Source organism: Yarrowia lipolytica, chromosome 1C (assembly GCF_001761485.1).
Source record: "Yarrowia lipolytica chromosome 1C, complete sequence".
NCBI lineage: Eukaryota > Fungi > Ascomycota > Dipodascomycetes > Dipodascales > Yarrowia > Yarrowia lipolytica.
The window spans coordinates 2,065,106-2,085,574 of NC_090772.1; the positions used below are offsets into that span (position 1 = coordinate 2,065,106).

At 48.8% G+C, this 20,469-nt stretch overlaps 4 protein-coding genes and 1 non-coding gene across 5 annotated transcripts; 3 read left to right on the top strand and 2 right to left on the bottom strand.

Moving 5' to 3' along the window:
* Positions 1-1,324: 1,324 nt before the first annotated feature.
* Positions 1,325-3,469, top strand: YALI1_C20664t (uncharacterized protein; the record flags this gene model as incomplete). The annotated part of the gene is made up of 1 exon (XM_068282403.1): positions 1,325-3,469. One exon carries the CDS (start codon positions 1,325-1,327, stop codon positions 3,467-3,469), a length of 2,145 nt encoding a protein of 714 aa, XP_068138504.1.
* Positions 3,470-3,471: 2 nt separating this feature from the next.
* YALI1_C20685t (uncharacterized protein) lies at positions 3,472-7,374 on the top strand (the record flags this gene model as incomplete). The annotated part of the gene is made up of 1 exon (XM_068282404.1): positions 3,472-7,374. The coding sequence occupies one exon, from the start codon at positions 3,472-3,474 to the stop codon at positions 7,372-7,374; it is 3,903 nt and encodes a 1,300-aa protein (XP_068138505.1).
* Positions 7,375-8,932: 1,558 nt separating this feature from the next.
* YALI1_C20740r lies at positions 8,933-9,005 on the top strand. Its single transcript has one exon. It is a non-coding gene; the product is annotated as a tRNA-Arg (tRNA).
* Positions 9,006-11,244: 2,239 nt separating this feature from the next.
* Positions 11,245-14,250, bottom strand: YALI1_C20793g (uncharacterized protein; the record flags this gene model as incomplete). Its single annotated transcript, XM_501846.3, has 1 exon — positions 11,245-14,250. The coding sequence occupies one exon, from the start codon at positions 14,248-14,250 to the stop codon at positions 11,245-11,247; it is 3,006 nt and encodes a 1,001-aa protein (XP_501846.3).
* Positions 14,251-17,156: 2,906 nt separating this feature from the next.
* YALI1_C20853g (uncharacterized protein) lies at positions 17,157-20,198 on the bottom strand (the record flags this gene model as incomplete). The annotated part of the gene is made up of 1 exon (XM_066094121.2): positions 17,157-20,198. One exon carries the CDS (start codon positions 20,196-20,198, stop codon positions 17,157-17,159), a length of 3,042 nt encoding a protein of 1,013 aa, XP_065950193.2.
* Positions 20,199-20,469: the final 271 nt, after the last annotated feature.

Here is a 20,469-nt window from a genome sequence, read left to right on the forward strand (position 1 = left end):
TGGTGTTTTGGCCTCGTATCCGCTCCTTGTCGTTTCCCAACATTGTTCGGACTCCTTGTTTTAGTTGGGAGATGCGCAGCCCCTGGATGTTAGTCAGCCGAGCCTATTTGGGCCGCGGAACGTCAATTCTGGCCGCGGACACGGCGTGAGATGACCATCAAAAGGTCTCCTCCGTGATAAAGAGCCCGGATTTCCCATCTCTCTGGTGAATTTTTCTACTCTGTGACCCCACGATCTGGCCCCACGATCTGACCTCTCGATCTATCGAGTTGTCGGGCTTTGAAAATCTTTAAAAAAACCTTTAAAAAGATTTGGGAGGACGAGTGTGAGGGTAGAGCACGAGACATGTTGTATAGTACACACGAGAAGCACAAGTACAGTACTTGTAGGTATAAGACTTGTAGAGAACAAGTACAAGTACAGTACAATATAATACAATACAATACAATACAATACAATTACAATAAAAAACAGGTACCTTCACTGTAGCCTCTTCTACCCCATTGCAATATCCAAACAAGAAGTGGTCCGATGACTCGCATTCGTGGTTTTTTTCGTCGCCAAAGTCCATTCATTGTACAAACGAAGAAGCCTTTTTACCACGTGGCAACGAAATTGCGAGACCCTGAATGTGTTTTTACAGCACGAGACCTCGTGTTGCTGTAGGCCGGTTCTATTTATAGACCATAATTCCATCCACATCTCTTTCTCTCTCTTCTCTCTCTCTCTCTCCCTCTCTCTCTCTCCCACAGTTATGTGAACAACGCACCTGTGCAGACAGACTCCGAAGTGCTCAGTGGAATTAGCCGCCGAGACGCGCTGAATACGCTCTTATTAGTCCTTTGCTTTCTTTGGGCCTCTTTTGTCTCACCGAGCGTCCCCAGAATGTTTTATACACCGCGCCAACTCGTCCAACAACCTATTTTGTTTTACCACTCTTGTATGTTGTTAATTAGAGCGGCGCATTAATACGTTGAAGGTAATACGTCGGGCCAGTAAAGTTTCAGCTGAAACCGTCACATTGAACAAACATGCGCAGTCTCTCAGAGGCGCAACAGAGATGGTAGGGACGTGCAAAGAGTCTTTCTAGAATCCAACAAGTCCAGATATATGCCCTCTTTCTCTCAAAATGGAATTCCAGCAATTGAACTCCGATATAACCCCGTCCTCATTAGACTCCCACAGAGTTTGGCATCGTCGTGGTTATTATTGAAGATCATGTTGGATCATAAGTACGATTGATTAGATATAGATGTAACGACTCACTTCTTTGGTTTACCAAAACAGAGCTATTAATCGAGCGCGACCAGAAAAAACGTTCACCATGGAAACAGCGCAAGCCCAAGCTTCGGCGGGTAACTCCTTGGGCGCTCCGAACCCCCCACCTCCTGATTTATCGCGAGGTGATGGAGCCACCTCAACCGAAACCCCCAACCAAACCGACATTGAAAAAATCCAAAAAAACGACAAAAACGATGAAAACAACAAAAAAAACGACAAAAACGACAAAAACGACAAAAAAAACGACAACAATATCACCCTCAACGCCTGGAAGAGCAAGGCCGAAGTCAAGGCTCTCCTGACATCGAACCCCTCCACACTCAAATTCAACCTCAACAAGGAGCGAATTTCGGAGCCCCTTGCGGCGCCGAATGGTAGGCATACCTCCGGCCGTTTCAACGTGTCCTATGTAGCCAGCAAGGAAAACTTCTTCCGAAGAGCTCTTGACCGCTCCGCCACCCCTGATTGGAATCTTCCTATCTCCATGTTCCTCGAGCACCTCGATAACGCCGCTGAAGTCGACGAGAAGGACACCATCAGTGTCCTCGAGGGCGTCATCGAAAAGTTCGACGAGATCAAGGGTCAGGTTGGTCTGGCGGAGTTTGACCTGTCCAGGCACAACCTAGACATCGTCCCCCACCTGATCGACCAGATTAACTTAGAACAGGACCCTGAAGACTGCTACCAAGTGGGAAATGGTTGGCACTACCTGACGTCGGACGCCCTCACTGACCCCCACGAACAACGAATGGCTGTCATTCTGGAGACAGTTAGTCTCATTGTTGAGGCCAATACTCAAGATTATCGCATCATGAGGAAGGGCTCGGCTAACCCTGCTGGACGAAGAGTACTTTACTACTTCAACCTACCCTCGTACATGAAGATGGAGCGTCAGACGGAGGATGCTTTCAAGATCCACCTCAACGCTATTCTCAACCAGTTCGACGTAGACATTGATCAGGCCATTCCAGGTTCCTCCCTCTTGAGTGGCACCCTTCTGATGACCTCTGCCAACCATCAGAACATCTCGGGTCCTGTGATCGCAGTTCGTGCTCTCCTAGGCTCCACCCTGCCCCAGACCATCCCCGACTTCTTCGTCAACCTGGATCCCACCAAGGCTAGGCTTACCGGCTCAAAGTTGATCAAGATGCACTTCGCCAACGGCGATAACATCTGTGTTAAGTGCAAGAGCACTAAGCACATCCGGGAGGCCTGCCCCGAGAAAGACATGGTCACTCCCAAGATCTTCCGCACCCGCGCTCACCAGGGTACCCTCCCACAGAGAGGTAAAGCCCTTGCTTCCATCCATGCCCCATCCACCGTGGAGCCCCCGGTCCAAACTCGCAAGTTCCACCACACGCCTGCTACTCACCAGTGGGAGACCGTCGGCACTAAGTCCCCTAGACATAGACGGACTCGAGACACGTCCCCCCAACCCACCGGTCAGAAGCCCCTCCGATCTTACTACAACTTTGAAGTCTTGAGCGACAAAACCGGAGAGGACACACCCGAAGAGACCGAGCAAACTAACCAGCTGCCCTCTACGAACCAGCAGCATGGAACTCAGAATCTACCCATCAACATCCCCGCCTCCGAGGAAGACACAGTTCCCGACGACCAGGAAACGGAACAGGCTGACGTATCCATGAACGGCTTTGACACCCAGCCTGACGCACTTGCTCACCCTGAAGTAGCCCCTGATGTCACCCAGTTTCTTCCCCCCGCTACCCCGCTTAACACCGAGGCCACCAACAACGGCCTTCCCCACGACCACACCAGTCCCAACACGACCAACCAAACACAACCCCCCCCCGGAAGTATCCACGAGGGCCGACCCCGAGGAGGGCACACCACCTCCAGTTTCTCTGGCGAGCCCTCTCACACCACGCTCGGCAAGAAGCACATTGCGGTCTTCCAGACCGCCTCGAGCGAGGTTCCGGTGCAAATCCTGAACCCGGACAGGTCGGAGAACAGACTCTGCTGGCTGCCTTCTCAGGAGGTAGCAAAGTTCATTGACGGGAGGTGCCCGACATTCCTGTCTACATGCCACTTCAAAGTTTTCCACGACGGTGCGACACTCAGCTCGGTAGACGAGATTGTAGAACCCCCGAACAGTCCCCCGAACCCCCCTAGGGTGACCACTCTCCATGAGGTGGACACAATGCTCCGACCGGGGCAGAACCAGTAAGCATGTCTTTCACCTCTACTACCACCCCTTCTAAAGCCCCATGTAAGAGCACCCAGGCCAAAATGAAATCTCCGAATGTTAAAGTCATCACGGCTAACATCGGCGGTTTTAAGATGGCGGAAGCGCTTAACCGATTACCCGACACCATTGTAAACATTATTCGAACTACTCACTACCCCGATCTCGTCCTTCTTCAAGAGACGAACTGGGTGGACTCCTCCCTACAAACCGCTCAACAAATCATTTCAAACTCGCCCTACCCGGGGGGCAGACACTACACCCTCCTCGGCTCCACAGCTGGTGTTTCTAATAGAAGCGTCGGCGTGGGGCTAGTCTATTCCGACAACGTCACCATCACAAACTTTACAACAGTTTTTGAATACTTCCCAGCCCTAGACAACAGACTGTGTTTGGCCGACGTGCACATCAAAGGCACCGACAGACACCTATCGCTGATCAACGTATACGCACCAAACGAGCAGGGAGCCTCCCCCTTCACTAACCGGCAGTTCTACCAGTCACTAGACGACTATCTACGCCTCCATCCCTGCCAATACCCCCTGATAGCGGCAGGCGATTGGAACGCGGTCGCCTCCAACGACGGCAGGATTGGCGAAAAAGTGACGACTCACCTTAAGGACTTCTTAGCTAACTGGGACTTACTAGACACCTACACTCTAATCAGCAAACACAGAAAAGGCCTCTACACTCACACCAACAACAGCCGCGGAGCTGGCAGGCGCCTGGATCAGCTGCACATCTCTTCGACACTCTCACAGTGGATCAAATCCACACAACTGGTAACCAACAAGCAGGGTCACAACATCACGAAGTCCTCTCACCACGCGGTCCAATTCGTCTTTAACTTTGGCAACCTCACCCAGCGACAAGACAGAGGCCCAGGCACCTGGAGGATGCCCTGGTGGGTTTTTGATACAGAGTACATTGCTTGGCTCAAGTTCCACGTCAAATCCATTCTGAAGCGATATGGTCCTTTGAAGCCCAGCCTGAAGCTGCAATGCCTGAAAGAAAACATTAAGGTCACCATCCAACAGGAAGCCAAAAACCGCGCACTTCGAGATTCCAACCACCCAGACAACAGACGCCGCGAGGCCCTCATGGCAACAGCCTCAGACTGGCAAGCCTACCCAGCTAACGAGCCATACCCGATGCTCCATGCTCGGGTCGAACAATCCAAGCAACAGATGGAGATCCACTCCCTACGGAACCACCAAGGCCGAGTGAAGACCGACACCTCCTCTCTCTGCGACATCTCAGCTCGATACTTTGACAACATCTTCGACAGAGCTGCCGATATCAACGACACCGACGACAGCGCCTTTTTAGACCTCTTCCCCGAAGAAACCCGGAGGGTGAATACAGCTAACCCAAGCCTGGACTCGTCTTTTACCAAGGAGGAGATCTTCGATACCATCAAGGCGTCTACGCACAACAGCGCGCCAGGGCCAGACGGCATCCCGTACAGGTTCTACCGCGACTGCTGGGATGAGCTGGGGGACTTGATGACGGACGTCTACAACGAAGCTGGAGCCGACTCGCCCATCAGCACCGAACGCAACACCGCTATCATCAAACTACTGTACAAGTCGGGAGATCAGGCCGACATCTCCAACTACAGGCCTATTTCTTTGATCAACACAGAGGTGAAGATCTACACACAGCTCATTAACAAAGCCATCCAGAACATTCTTCCGGACAGCATTCACGGCGCCCAAAACGGTTTCGTACCGGGTCGACACATCACTAACAATCTCGACACCATGGATCATTTTTGCAACGCCTACTCCCAGCTGAACATGGGTTGGGTCGTAGGATCACTGGACTTCCGGAAAGCCTACGACACTATCAGCCAGAGTTGGGTGATAAAGACGCTTCGAAATGTGGGTGTCTCGGAACTGATGATCAACCGTATCCTAGCTGTACAACAGAACGCAGTAACGAGAATCAACATCAGAGGTGTCCTATCTCGCCCAGTCCGCATCAAGATCGGAGTGAGACAAGGATGCCCTCTCTCTCCAACCCTCTTCATCATCGCAGTAGACGCACTTGTGCGTCGTCTGGACCGAGAGATGTTTGGACTGGCCCCAGGCCTGCCACTATCCCACCACCACACCACTGGGCACAGGCCGCCACAACCCCCTACTCACCCGGAGGCAGTGGCAGCTGGACACATGAAGGTGTCGGCTTTCGCGGACGACATAGCGGTGTTCCTCAACAACATCCAGGACGTGGCCACGGTTGGTAGAGTGCTCTGCCTCTTCCAACGGGTCTCAGGCCTCACACTAAACCCGTCAAAGACGGTGCTTCAGAAGATCGGCCCCCCCGATTGTTTTGTTCCACTAACCTTTATTGACGCAGAATGGCAGCGAACAATTGACGCCACCTGGCCAACCGACAACAACACACGACAGGCCCCGACGCTCCGGACATCTGACAACATTTTCCGGTACCTCGGAGTACACTTCGGAAATCGCGAAAGGTTGGACACGCACTACGCTCAGATCAAGGAGGACCTCAAGGAGTCGCTGCGACGCCTTTCACTATGGGGTCTCCCCTATTACAGCAAGGCGTGGATGATCAACATCTACTTCTTCTCGAAACTGAATTTCCTTGGACCCTACGTCAGCCAGATCGACAACACCTTCATCCGAGAGCTGAACGAACTAGCGTGCGACAAGATCAACAAATTATCACCCGACAAAACACGCAAAACCTTCAGCAATGGTTTCATCCAAACTCCGGTAGGCAGAGGAGGACTGAACCTGCGGGACATGGGACGTTTCATGGTGTGCCTGAAGGCCGCTCGGGCTTACAGGTTCTTCCATGGCTCATCGCCGGCCCTTTGGGACTGCACCTTCCAGTTCTACAGCAGAACTCACAGTCTCACACAGGAAAAGCCACACCAGCGCGTCGACTGCCGCTTTCCGACAGGCCAAGCTTGGGGCTACGCAGCCTCCCCCACCATGCGAGACGCAATCAGAGCTTCTTTCGAGCTCAACAAGCCCCTCACCGCGGAACATGCCAACCCTCGAGAAGATCACGAGCCCTCTACAACAGACACAGTTAATCACAGAATCTGGGAACGAAACCAGGTGAACGTGAGAGCAGCAGAATCTTTCCGGGAAGCACACGTCGACATCGCAGCCGCGAGACGATACCATCCGGTCAGAATGGTGTCCACAGCGGAAATCGACCACCTCCGGTGGAGCATGGGACCACTTACTCTAGAGAACTTCATGTTTCACAAGACCTCGTCTCCCGACTTGCCAAACTTCCCACACACACTTGCACGACCGAAGAAGTGGACTCAACGAAGCGACTACGGGGGCATCTCTGACGACATGGTCTGGCAGGAGGTAATGCATGACCTTCGAAAACACTACATCGCCGACGCCAACAAAGCACAAGTTCTTCACCTCATGCGGATATCTCGACTTCCGCTCGTGAAATGGAGATACCCTGACGACCACGTTTTCACCAAGAAGAATCCAGGATGCGGGCTCTGTGATAAGGCCATCATTCAGGATCTGCACGAGCATATCTTCTGCAAGTGCGAAGTTCTTCTTTCCATGTTGACCAGGATGAAGATTCCGTCAGTGGACTCTCTAAAGGACTGGATCTTTACCGAGTCGAAATGTGGAGTACTCCCCTCTTTCCCAGGGCATGTGAACAGTGACGCCCCCCGGAAACATCAACAAGTCAAGACACGCAAATATCTGCGGGAATTGGCTTATGGGATCTGGAAGATGGAGAGATCCCTCCGGTACTCAGGGGACGACGCCACCCTGGGACATGTCCAACAGGGTTTGCTTCAATTCCTGAAGGAAGCCCAGATGTGTTTCTACGATGGACAACCGCCAGCACTTCACGATGAGCGAGAGTAGACACAGTAGCAAGCGTAAAAGGCGGCCGAGGCCACCGAGAGAACAGCGTAGCAGGGCGCGTAGTCACCACAGGGGACGCAGAACCAAACCAATGACGAAGAAGAACCACAAGGAGAAGTTTTCAAAGGCAATGCAAATGAAGAGGGCAATGGAAGGATTGAGATTAGAGAACTGGAGACTGGAGTGGCGTTTTCCCGATGAACGAACAAACACGCGAAGCTATGTGGACCAACATACAACACGGACTGAACCAGGTTTTTTTATGATTTTTTTACTGGAAATAGGTACGTGCCAAGTTGGACCATGACACTAAACGTGTTTAATTAGTAATATTCGTGTAAGCGTACATTCATTTCAAAGGTTATTCTTTCACGGCAAAGTTATAATTAAATGAATGTATATGCAGAAAAAAAAAAAAAAGGGACACCACGTTCCGATGCAACCAGAAGGGTCATTTTACCAGAGAGATTCAGATACACTATCCTACAGGATGGACATCTCGTCCAGGTAGTGTCCTATCGGGGGGTATTACAGTACCTTCAACAAGTTTGGGGTATTACAGTACCTTCAACAAGTTTCCTACAAACTCCCGTAGTTGTAACATTTGATACCGGCTTTTCCTACCCAATCAGAACTACAGAAGCATTGTCATTAAACGAGTGGAGGAGTCCCCAAAAAATATTTTTTTTATATATATCAACCTATGTATATATATTATATACACTTGGTTATAACAAATTTTTTTTCTTTCATGGAGACTCATTTCCAAGTCCAAGTAAAGATCACAAGTGTAAGTAAAAACTAAGTATAGTACAAAGGTACTTTATTGGACAGTACTGGAAAGTAAGTGTTACCTAACAAAACAGCCTAATACGAGCAGTAGTTGAAAACACACAAGCCCCACAAGCCTACTACCGTAGTCGCATTATAACTGAGCTCTGAATTAAGTTGTATTATCCACGGCAGTTTTTTTCTATTTTATCTCCTTTTTTTTGTTTTTTTTTGTTTTTGTTCCACAAATTATTTTCAATTTGCCCATTATCAAACGCTATCACACACAACAGGCCGCACAAAATCGCAAGCCGCAGGATAAAAAAAAAAAAATATATAATAAATTGATAAAATATATTAATAAATGATAAAAAATATAATAAAAAACAATAATAAAATAAATTAATCAAAAAATGATCAAAAAAAATAATAAAAAAAAAAAAATAAAAAAATCCAAACGTCCAAACGCCCAAAAGAGATACAGCACAAAAACAGCAACTTCTTTGATCCAAAACTAGCCCACAACAGCCCAACAACCAGCAGTAAATTTAAGTTTGACACATATAGACTCAAGGTTTGTATCACGTGACAATTTTTCACGACTTTGAACCGCTGTTGAGAGACCTTAATGAGCGCCAACATCTAATTTCACCAATGAATCGTGGCCATTGGACGTCAGAAATACCTTTGTGTTTGTTAAAACGGCAATATCACCACAATAAGTCGGACCCTAACCCTACTCACGTGACCTCTAACCGTCCCAACACCGTCCCGACGCACCAATCAGGCCCGAGTAGCGCAATGGTTAACGCGTTGGACTTCTAATCCAAAGATTGTGGGTTCGAGTCCCACCCCGGGTGTATCTCTTTTTGATTCCGCGTCTTTCCTTTTGGCATTGATGATTCGAGCTGATCTACGTCGCTTTTTTTTAGATAATGTGTCAGCAGCAGCCTCTGTCCGGTTTAGATCCGAGTTTCATAGTCGAGTGAGCTAATCGGCACTCCCACAGGTTCGGGTCACTGTTAGGACGTTCCGTACATACTTGAGTCTGGTCAAAGCGACATCAACTTTGGGGATAACATGCGACAGGTTTGGTTTAAGGGTTGCATTTCTCTGTTTGTTCCTGTACGTTGTTGGTATGTCTTCTCTGGGAAACTGGCTGCTCGGATGGCGATGATTACTGTATTCTCAGCGAGCAAAGAGTGAGGTTTCACCACTCCAACGACTTTATTTGTCGTGTCTCCTGACCTTGGATTATCTAGACCTAGGTCGGGACATTGATGTTCCAGTCTTGTATTGGAGAGACGGAAGGGCGACTTTTTGAAGATGAGCACTTGAAGATGAGCACGAGAAGAACCAGCATTTGACCAAACATATCCGAACGAGACAAAAGGTTGCATTTTAGCGAAACCCAGCCTATCAGAGACGAGGTTGGGGTGATAATCTAGTGCTATCTAGTGCAATCTAGTGACGAACATGTATCACCCCGGTTGTACCGAGAGAGTGCGGAGTTGAGTTTATGGGTGCATTATCGTAACCTTAGATTGGTGGTTTGGCCCAAAAAATGAGAAAAAAGAAGAAAGAAAAAAAAAAGAACAAATGGAGTTAAAAAATCAAATAAAAAAACACACAAGAAAACCAGACAAACGGTTAATTCAGCCATCCTCAGTCTGATTGACGCTCCGCACCGTGGCAGCAGCTATAACACAACTCCTAGAGATTCTGCAACACGGTGTGCAGATTTCCCATCAGAGTATGATCCTGAGACCGACGAACCCGACTGACCATCGGAAGCCTTGTCGACTTCATCCAAATTGATTTAGAGGCCCATTTTTGATTATATATGGACCTCGTCTTCCCCTTGTTTTCTCTTCACCACTCTTCCATAACAGCTCTACAACTAACCACGACTACTTCCCCCAACATGAACACCAACGTTGATATTGACAAATATCAGCCGATTGGCCTTCTTTACTGCGTTTTTGACCGCCAGATGGGCTCATTCACAAGATGATCGCTTGCGTCTGAAGATGGCAACACCAGACCAAGTACAATATCACAAGCACTCTTACTTCCAGACAAAAGTGCACAACTACTGGGGTTCTGAAAAGACGTTCTGCATTGCTGAAGATACTGTGGAGGCCCCGTGGAGATTATCTTGATAGGAAGATCATCTGTATCGCCATGCTCAACAAAGTCCTTTTGCGACTGCTCCAACTGTGATGAATCCAGGAAGAAGCTACTTGAGAGTCGTTTTCGAAAGACGAGCTCTAACATCGCCAACTTGACAAGTTGATGGCACAATCTGGAAACACAGAAAATGCAATCAAAGGCCCTGTGTGACAAACTGGAACCGCACGCTATACCTCTGGATGTCAGAGTCTCAAACAAATGGGCTGGGGGGTAACAAGTACGACCCCAGCTTTGACCCCCAACTTTGATAATATGGCTCTGCGTACAAGTGGCTACGTCCCATATTCAATTCAACAAGCACATACTCGTACTGTTCATTCTATCTATGTTTTACCCCAGTCTTGACCCTTATGTCCCCTTCTGCTAGTTGTAGTCGTTGAATCACTGGTGAAAAACCTGGCTGCCAAAGGAGAGATAAGTGGTGGTTCATTGGTGATCTTTTTCATGGCCTCCAGCAAATGTGGATCTTTGCTTTTTTCAGCACCTCGCATGTTTCCTCGCTCCTAGGAACTGGTTTCTGATCTGAACAGAATACTTCATAACCGCTCAAAGGATCGAGCCAGAAAAGCCGATGACACCCAGAGTTCAAGTCTCTGGAATCCCTACAGTACATTACGTACTCGTACTCTTAGTCAAAGTAGTTTGCTTTGGAAACAAGCACGACTGCCTGTTTCTCAAACTGCCCTGGCGCCTCACAGCGCTGGACCCTATAACCAGCTGTCAGACATACTCACATACAGTAATATCAAAAATCTATAATCTATTACGTCTATTAGTTCAATCAAACACCGTTGTGTTTTCGCTGTTGTTTTCGCGCGCTGGCGTACGGTATTGTAGCAAGTGCAATGGAGCGAAAGTGTCTTGTACATAGGTTGGGTTGTATGAGGGAATGCTGCAAGAGCCTGTTCAAGCCATGTTTTCCAGCATCTTCTGCATATAATAATCATGATGAGAGTACTGTTCACCAACAATTGCCTTGATCAGAACAAGAATTCGGTCCATTCGATCGTAGATCTTGTTGGCGATGGAAACAGCACTGAGGAAGGTGGCAGAATCAGGAGTGTTGACGGGACCCTGCAAGTTTGCATCCATCAAACGCTTTCGAGCAACAGCTGCATGCTCATGGTACAAATGTCCAGGGGTCATCTGAGGCAAACCAATACCTTCTCGAAGACCGGTACTTGCCATGAACACGACTGAGAAGAAATTTGACATGAGGACAGGGTGGTCCCATCCCACACATCGAATTACCTCCGGCAGCCACTTCTCCACGTCTTCCAAACGCTTGATGACAAAATACAAATGTGCGTACAACTCCACCAGCTCCGAACAGAGAGCCAGAAGCTCCATATAGCTTCGTCGTGGCCAAGGACCTGAAAGGTCAGGCTCATACTTGATCACACCAGAGAGTCGCTTGGCTCCCATGAGCTTCAGCACACACATTTCAATGTTGTCCGAGAAGGGATCGTCAGTGGCATCCACCACCAGTCCAGGGTGCTTCAATTTCTCCGCGGCAAAAGTCATCACCTGGCAAAACAGAGTACCTGTATTGCCCACAACAGATGCAACAATAAGTCGGACGGCTTTCTTGCCGGACTTGGGATGCGGGAAATTGCAGCAGATCATACCAATCACAATACCAACACAGACGGTGACATAACGATGCCATGCCGCAGTGAAACCGTAGCCAACATAGACAGCTCCTGGGTTCTGACCATCGAGCCACGAAATGGAGACAACCAGACACATTGCAATGCACAACATGAGTCTGGGCACCGGGGAGACTCCAGGCGGCCAGAACTCTCGGTAGAAATGCATCAGCAAAAGAACAATGCCAAAGGCCACCATGAAACCATAGGCGTTACCGTGACCGTTACCAGTGGAGATGTACCATGTAACCATACCAATGACCACAGCATAAAAAGTGTGGAAGATACGGTTGACGGCAGAAAACATGTTATCTGCAGCATACTCGGCCACAGACATACCGGTCATAACCACAGCCCAGTAACATCGGTTCTTGTAGTACCAGTAATGGGTGTTTGTGAACAGAGCCGGGGTCAGGGCAGCCACACAGAATAGCGCTCCTTTGATAGGGACAAGCCAGGACGAGGCACGCGATCTGGCGTAGAATAATCGTACCTTCTTTCCAATCTTGTGGCCCCAGTGACGGGCAGGAAGGGCGTCTGGATCTCGCTCTGCCTTCAGGGGAGTGATTTTTTCGGCCTCAGCGTCGTTTCCAACGAGAGCATCAGCCGAAGAAGTGAAGACAGAAATGGATGCAAATTTCAGAGAAGCCATTTTGAAAATGCCAGTAATCCAGTGGGGGGTGGGATGATCTCGGTCAAAAGATATGAGCTTTTCAACCATGAAAGTAATGGTTCGATTCACTTCTTCAACGTAGCCACAATAAAGAGTCTTTTGAAGAATTAGGTAAGGACTCATTGTGTTTTCAGTAACAGCAAATCGCTTCTCGCGAAACGATTCAGTTGCCTTGGAAAAGTGTTCGTAAGCTGAAGATATCTCCAGAGCCATTGTTTGCTGGTCAAGCACGTGCTTCTTGTGTAACCAAGGCAACCAAGACCATCCTCGAAAGTCATTGGCTACAGTAATCCACTTGATAGCCACCTTCATCATGCCTGCTTGTTTCAAAACCATGGGACCACAAATATCAGACAGGGTTTGAATGGTCTCATCGAGATCAGAAAGGGTAACGGGTTTTTCGGATTGTCTCAAGACGCTTGCGACCGAATGCTGGGTTTCATACACACCCACAGGGGCATACTTCTTGTGGATCTCACTGATGACAGGCTCAATGCTTGCCTCCTTGTCCTCAATTATGACGCGCCGCAAGTGTTCGATCGAATCGAAAATCATAATGAGACCAGTCAGCTGGGAAGTGAGACGCCGGGCTGTGATTCGCGCGCTCTGGTATCCAGCAATGGTGAATCGGGTGAAACTGAATTCAAGAGGAATAGGTCCTGACGACATCCTCAAGACAGGACCCAGACTCCGTAGACCAGAGACACACTGTTCGAGTTTCCAGTACCCTAGCCAAGTATCGGGAACACTCGGCTTGGCCTGGGCTAAGAAGCCAACCTGCCATTCCAATGTCTGTACAACAGCCCCCTGGAACCTCAGCAGCTTAGTGGTGAACTGGTACCCCGATGTGAAGGGGAAGAAAATTATTGCTACCACCACGTTGGCAGCAAGTCCGATACCCATGGGCTTGAGCATGCCAGCACCAATGGTTTTAGGGGCGTACCAAGGGAAATGCATAGCTGAGTCTGCTGCCACAGCTGCAGCGATAAACGAGGTTGAAGCTCCTGCTGCGAATGTCATGGGGTCGTGGAACTTGCACCAGAAACAAACTGTACAAGCCACGGCAACCCAAATGGCGTAAACAACACCGGGGCCGGCTTTCATGTAGTGGCCGTGAACACAGTAGTCCGTCATGCATGCAATGAGTTCCTTCTTAGGCAAACTGGCTGAACACACACCTCTGGAAATCACATCCTTGAGAATGTCAGCTTGCGTAACAGAGTCATAAAAGTACCTGTTGGCAATGTATCCAGGAATGATGTATCCACACACCCAACCCCAGACGATGAAAGCACACAGCACACAATTTGCGATGAAAGCTCCGATCACTGAAACCTGCCCTGACGTCTGCACAACTGTCATGATTAATGCCAGGTGTGCCGAGGAGCCTGTCCATGCCCAGGCTGGCTTGACTGTGAGTAGAAAGAGCATGGAGAAGGATGCTGCCCAGTTTCGGAGAATGATCTTGGCGGACTTTAGATTCAGATTGTTTAGGAACCAGTCCGGATGGACGAACCGGTACCAGTACGGTTTACTGGGCGGCGGCGGCGGGCGATTTGGATACGCGCGATAGGATTGTATGTATGGCATGCTAGTTGGAAATTGAGCGAGTACTTTGCTAGAGTGTCAACAGGTGCGGACGGAAAGATAGAAAGGGAAGAGGAATGCAAGCAAAATCTGGGTTAGTAAAGAAGGGGGTTGTCCGAGACGGTCAGACACCATAGGTAGACTGGTAGTGCTGTGATTCAGACCCATCTCAAGCTATAGAGAGAAAAGGCCAGGAATCTCGGAGAATGATCCAAACGGAAGTATGCTGTTACATAACATGGCAAGTGTGGCTTTTTCAACGACATTGCCGAACATGTAGTATATGCCGTCCTCCACACATGGTATCCTCGAGCCAGTGGCTCCCAGCAACTTGTACTGTCACGTCTCTAGCCCGTAAAACAGTGCGAGGGCAGTAGGCCTTTGGACATTCTCGGGTCGTTCTGTCAAAGCTGTCAAATGTCGTTGTCATCTGTACGTCGGTGCCAAGGGGTCTGCTAATGCAGGTGTCGTATGTACTGTACTCACGGAGAAGTGTCGAAGAGAAACGTCAACGGTCGAAGAAAGGTCGGAGAAGGAACAATAGGTGGCGAAGAGTAGGACACGAAAGTGCACCAGGTAAAATGTGAAACCCGTGAGAGATAGAGTTGATCCACGGGGTATAATTGTTATTACGTCGCTGGATTCAGTTAGACTCGAGAGAGCTGGAACTCTGCGTTATTTAATATGGGAGGGGTTAGTGGGTATAGAAAGCCCGTGAAAGCCGGAAATAAAATTTAGAAAAGACCACTCCAATCTAGACGACGACGAAAGTCCACAGAATCTATTTTTATTGCGATATGAGGAGTATTCATACATTTACCACCCCCACAACCGCACATGTCAAACGCACAGAATACACCTTATTTGCAACAATGCAGGCAAGCAGGTTTTTTTTATCAGCCGTACGGTTTGCAAAAGACGCCCTGTGGGAATAACAGACCCACAGATTGCACTGACAGATACATTGGCGGGCAATATTCCCGTAGCTGGTCTTTTGCAATCACCTTGTACAATTATCCATGTACACAATCCGCTATTTCCCTCCACTACGTTCATGTCCAAACTCTCTTTTTGGGGGCTGTACTAATCATAGTCTTTTTCGGCTAAAGCTTGTTGTACAGTATACAAGGGTGTTTGTTCTGCTGCGCTGCACTCGTAGCTGTGGAGAGATGTGATGATGGATGGCTCGAATAAATATCAATGCGTGAGGTCCGGTTGACCGCGGGAGGAGGGGGGGTAGCCGTCGGGACAGCTTGGGGGTAGCTGTCTGGTTATATAAATATATATATATATACAGCGTGGTCTTGGTCTGTTGTCGATCCAACCCCTTACACCTCCTGAACAGGACATATGAAAAGAGATCGACATTTGATTCTAGCGAGCGAGAAAACGTTAGTCAGCAGCGTTGCAGATTACACAATGAAAGTCTGAAGCTGAAACAGGGTTCCGCGTGGACTTGCATTCATTTACGGGGGTTCGTGGTGGGGCGACAGCATGACAATGGTGAGAAGCAGCCAAGTGCAGCATGAGTAGATTGAGCGAATTGGACATGGGAATTGGAGATTGAGGAATGAAGGAAAAAAAACCAATTAAACCAATTAAACAGAATAAACCAAATTAACAGAATAACAGAATAAACCAAATAAATCAACTAAACTAAATAATCCAAACTCCCGATCCAAACCCCGATCCACTCCCTCCGATCCAAACCGCTTGTTCCTTGTTTTGCGCTAAAAACGGTTTTGTCAGTCTTATACGTCTACTCATTGTTCGACTCTAAACGGACCCTTGGGTAATCGACAAATCATTGAGCCCACAGCCAAGAAAAATGGCAGATGGCCATTCTGGGCTAACACAAAAACCCCGCCAGTCATCCCGGGAAACTCGTCCAACTCCTCTCTACGGACAAAACAGGTTGGCACAGGGTACATACCGTAGTATCCATAGTTGCTATTTTAACACACACCTTGTATCGGTTAAAATTTTGGGTTTCGGAGTTATCGGATATGACAGGCCCCGAGAACCTGTCTGTCTCCTCCGTACAGTAATTATAACGGCAGAACCGCGTAACGCACGGGATTGGGGTTTCAGCCGCAGCAGAGGACCCAGGTCACGTGATACTATCAAGAGTGCAATCCTAAGCTCACATCAGTTTGATACTGGTGCTGGTACGTACCCGGTCTACAAGTACACTATGTACGAATGCTAGGGCTATAGTGTTTTTTGCGAATTGACATCATTTTCGATGCTTTGTAATTCCCGTCTTTCCGTCTTTGAACAGAAAAAAAAAAGCCGAATGAAGAGCCTTCACCACGTGGACGCAGGGCACAGTTTCAGCAGCGAGTCATGGTGGTTACAGTACTGTACGTACAGTACACTGTATGTATTGTGCATCACACAGCAATGAGGTTATGAAGGAAGAACAAGTCACATGATAAAGCAACTGGAGTCGTATTATGTCATGTGACTTTCTCTTATCCACTACAATGTTGCCATAGCAACATTTTTATTTGTATCATAGCACTAGACAAAAAAGTACACGCAATTCCGTGGGTGAGTTCAGAAAAAGTAAAGTGTCAACACCGGGCGGACTTGAAGCGGCGCAGAGTTGGGCCGTTGGTCTTGTTAAGGCTAATAAAAGCACTTCTTCAAATCTCCCTCACTTTGCTCCTTTCAGGTTCATCAGTGCGAGGGATCCCGAAAAACTACGAAAGGTCACGGGGGGAAAAAAACCCAAGGAGCTCCAATCGGAACAGTTGTAATTAGTGACTGATTCTGTGAGCTACCGGTCCGTCAAGTTCATTAAATAATCATGGGCATTAAAATATTCTATTGAACTCTAGTATAAATAATTTACGATATTCGTACTCGTACGTAATTCGAGAACTGTGCCTGCCAGATGCACCAGCTTAGGCAACATCGCGTCGCATCAACTCCTCCAAATAGTACTCGTGTCCCCAATATTGCTCTCCAACCACCTCCTTTGTGGTGACCAGGATTCGATCCATTCGGTCATACAGCTTGTTAGCCACACTGACAGCAGCCAGAAACACACTGGCATCTTCAGTTTGAGGAAGCAGAGTGTTGATGACACCGTCAGGCTGGGCACTGTTGCTGCTGTCACTGGCTCGTTTTTCCTGGCTGCTCTCATCCTTGGATTCCATTGCCATGCAATGAACTTCACGGGACACAACTTTGGCATGCTCGTAGAACAAATCGGCCGTGGAGATCTGAGGGAGTCCCTTACCCTGTACCAGTGCTCCGCTCACCATGTACACGACCGAAAAGTAGTGGGCCATGAGATGGTGGTTTCGCCAGCCAGCAACAAGCACGATTTGTGGAAGCCACAGATGCACATCCTTGACACGCTTGATGAAGGTGTACAGATGCAAAGTGAGCTCAACGACCTCGAAACAGAGACAGAGCAGCTCATTGTACGCCTTTGCGGGCCAGGGTCCGGACATGTTGGGCTCGAACTTGACGACACCAAAAAGACGCTTGGCTCCCATGAGCTGCAGAACCGTGCCCGTCACATGACTAGCCACGGGATCCTTTGTAGCATCGACAACTAGGTCAGGATTCTTCATTCTCACGGCTGAGAACTCAGACACCTCGCAGAAGATGCTGGCTGTCTCTCCAATCACGCCACTGAGGATCTTTCGAATCATCTTCTTACCAGACTTGGGTCTGGGGACGTTCGAAGCAATGGTTCCAATACCGATGCCGGCAACCACACAGACATATCGATGCCAGGCTGCCGTGAATCCAACACCAATATCGACGGACGAGGGCTCTTGGCCATCGTACCATGACAGACCCAAGACCAGGTTCATGGCAACAATAAGCATGATTCTGGGGAAGTAGGATTTTCCAGGAGGAATGAACTCTCGGTAGCAAATGGCAAAGAAGGCAATGATACCCATGACTACTCCGAAGCCGTAGTAGTTGCCTCGTCCGTTACCTGTGGAGATGTACCAAGCCACCATTCCAATCACAACGGCGTAAAATGTATGCAGAACTCGGTTGAAGGCGTTGAACAAGTTATCTGCGGAAATCTCGGCCATAGACATGTTGGTCATGACTACAGTCCAGTAGATTCGATGCGAGTAGAACCACCAGTGCGATTGTTTGATGAGACAGGGTAACAGAGGGATGATTGTAAAAAGAGAGGCTTTGATGGGGGTCACTAAACGAGGTTGAATGACAAAGTGGTACGCTGCTCGGACCTTTCCTCCAATACGGTGCAGAATATGCTGAGGAGCACCATGATCGGGATCTCGAGAAGTAGGAAACCGGGTCTCGTTCTCTGTAAGGGCTTCGTTGCTGACCGCAGCCTTCCCAGGCGACATGACAAGCAAACCGGCGAGCTTGTGGAGCTGGAGATGTTTCCAAGACAGTCCAGTGGTGAATCCTGGGGTTGCGCGGTTATGGTCCAGTTCGCTGAGCTGGTCTACAAGCAGAGTCAAGACTCGAACTAGCTCGTTAATGTACTCCACATATAGAGCCTTTTGCATGGCCAGAAATGGGGTGCTCTTTTCGTCGTGGTGGGAGTGGATTGACATGAATCGCGACACTGCCTCTTCATATAGCGCACGAGATGAAGCCAATTTTTCAGCCATTTCTCGTTGTCTGGACGCATGTTTCGACCGGATGAAGGGGAGAATAGTGTAGAACCGGAAGTGGTTGGCGGTTTCAATCCACTCACAGCACACAGCTAGAGTCTGGATCATGGCTTCGAGAATGGGAGAACACGTCATGTTGATATCCTCGAAGGCTGCGTCCAATTGCTCCAGAGTCAGGGGACGATCGGCCAAAATGGAGGACATGGACTTTGTAGCCTCGTAGTTCCCAACTGGGTATGGCTTTCCATTGGGTCCTTCTTTCTGCTCTCCGGCCTGGTATCCCCCTACAGACACCCTAGCCTGTTCGAAACTGTCGTAGATTGTGGTGATTCCCGCACAGGTGCTCGTGAGTCGTGAAAAGGTGATGAAGAATGAAGGGTACAGCTTGAGAGGGAACCGGGTATAGGACACCTCCAGTGGTATCGAACCAGAAACAATTTTGAGAACAGGAACGAGCATTCTAGTTTTAGCCACAAGACCCTCATGGCCGTTGTAGGTTTTCCAGTTCTCCATAGACGGCTTCACCCCGTTCATAAAGTCCTTCTGGAACTGTAGAATCGACTGGACGCCTTTGAACGCTCGGTTGACATACGTGGTGTACTGGAAGCCAGCAGTAAAGGGGAAAATGATGATGGCCACCAGCAGATTGGTAGCAAAAGCAATTCCCATGGGTTTGGTAATCAGAGCTCCTGTCTCCTTAATGTCCACCCACGGCGTATGCATGGAGGTCTGGGCGCACACGGCTGTAGCAATCATTCCAGTGATGGCTCCATTACCGTAGAATACAGGGTCTCTGAACTTGAGGAAGAAGTTGATTGAGCAGATGACTGCAAACCAAAAGGCGTAGACCACCGAGGCGTTACCCTTCATGAAGTAACCATGTTCACAGGCGTTCATTAAGCATTCCTCCAGTTTAGGCCCCGCCATACAGACTCCCTTGTCGATGAGTATCTGGGCAAAGTCCTCCTTTTTCAGCCCGTCGTAAAAGTAGTGGTTCGAGATATGCTGTGGCAAAATGTTTCCACAGATCCACGAACACACAATGTACATCATCATGACAATGTTGGTGATGATGGCAGTTGGGACCGATAGCTGGCCCGAAGGAGACACAAAGGTCATGATGGGCAGCAGATAGATGGTGCTTCCAAACCACTTGCGCGAGTAGGGCACAATCTCGATGATAATCATGCCGAAAGTCGCGCACCAATCTCGGAAGATGATCTTGAACGACGGCCAGTCCAGGTGTTCTGTCACCCAGATGGGATGCAAGAAACGGTGCCAATATGGCAGCACCGGTGGTGGCGGCGGGCGATTCGAGTGGGCTCGCATGGATGTGGAGGAGATTGAAGGTCTTCTCTCGTCTTTTTCTGTGGCATTTTGTGTCTCGCAACGGATATATTCGGTATAACCCTGTTTGATCCTCCGACAACGGGGGTGGGTACTGTGTCTGATGAAGTCCTGCCGGGGGGATTTTTTCAGACGGGAAAAGACATACTACTAATATTGAGACTGTTCTGGATCGTCTGGACCAGGTGTCTCCAAAGAATCTCCTCTAGATATCTCACAAATGGGTATCTCCATCAACCCGTATTTCTCGGAT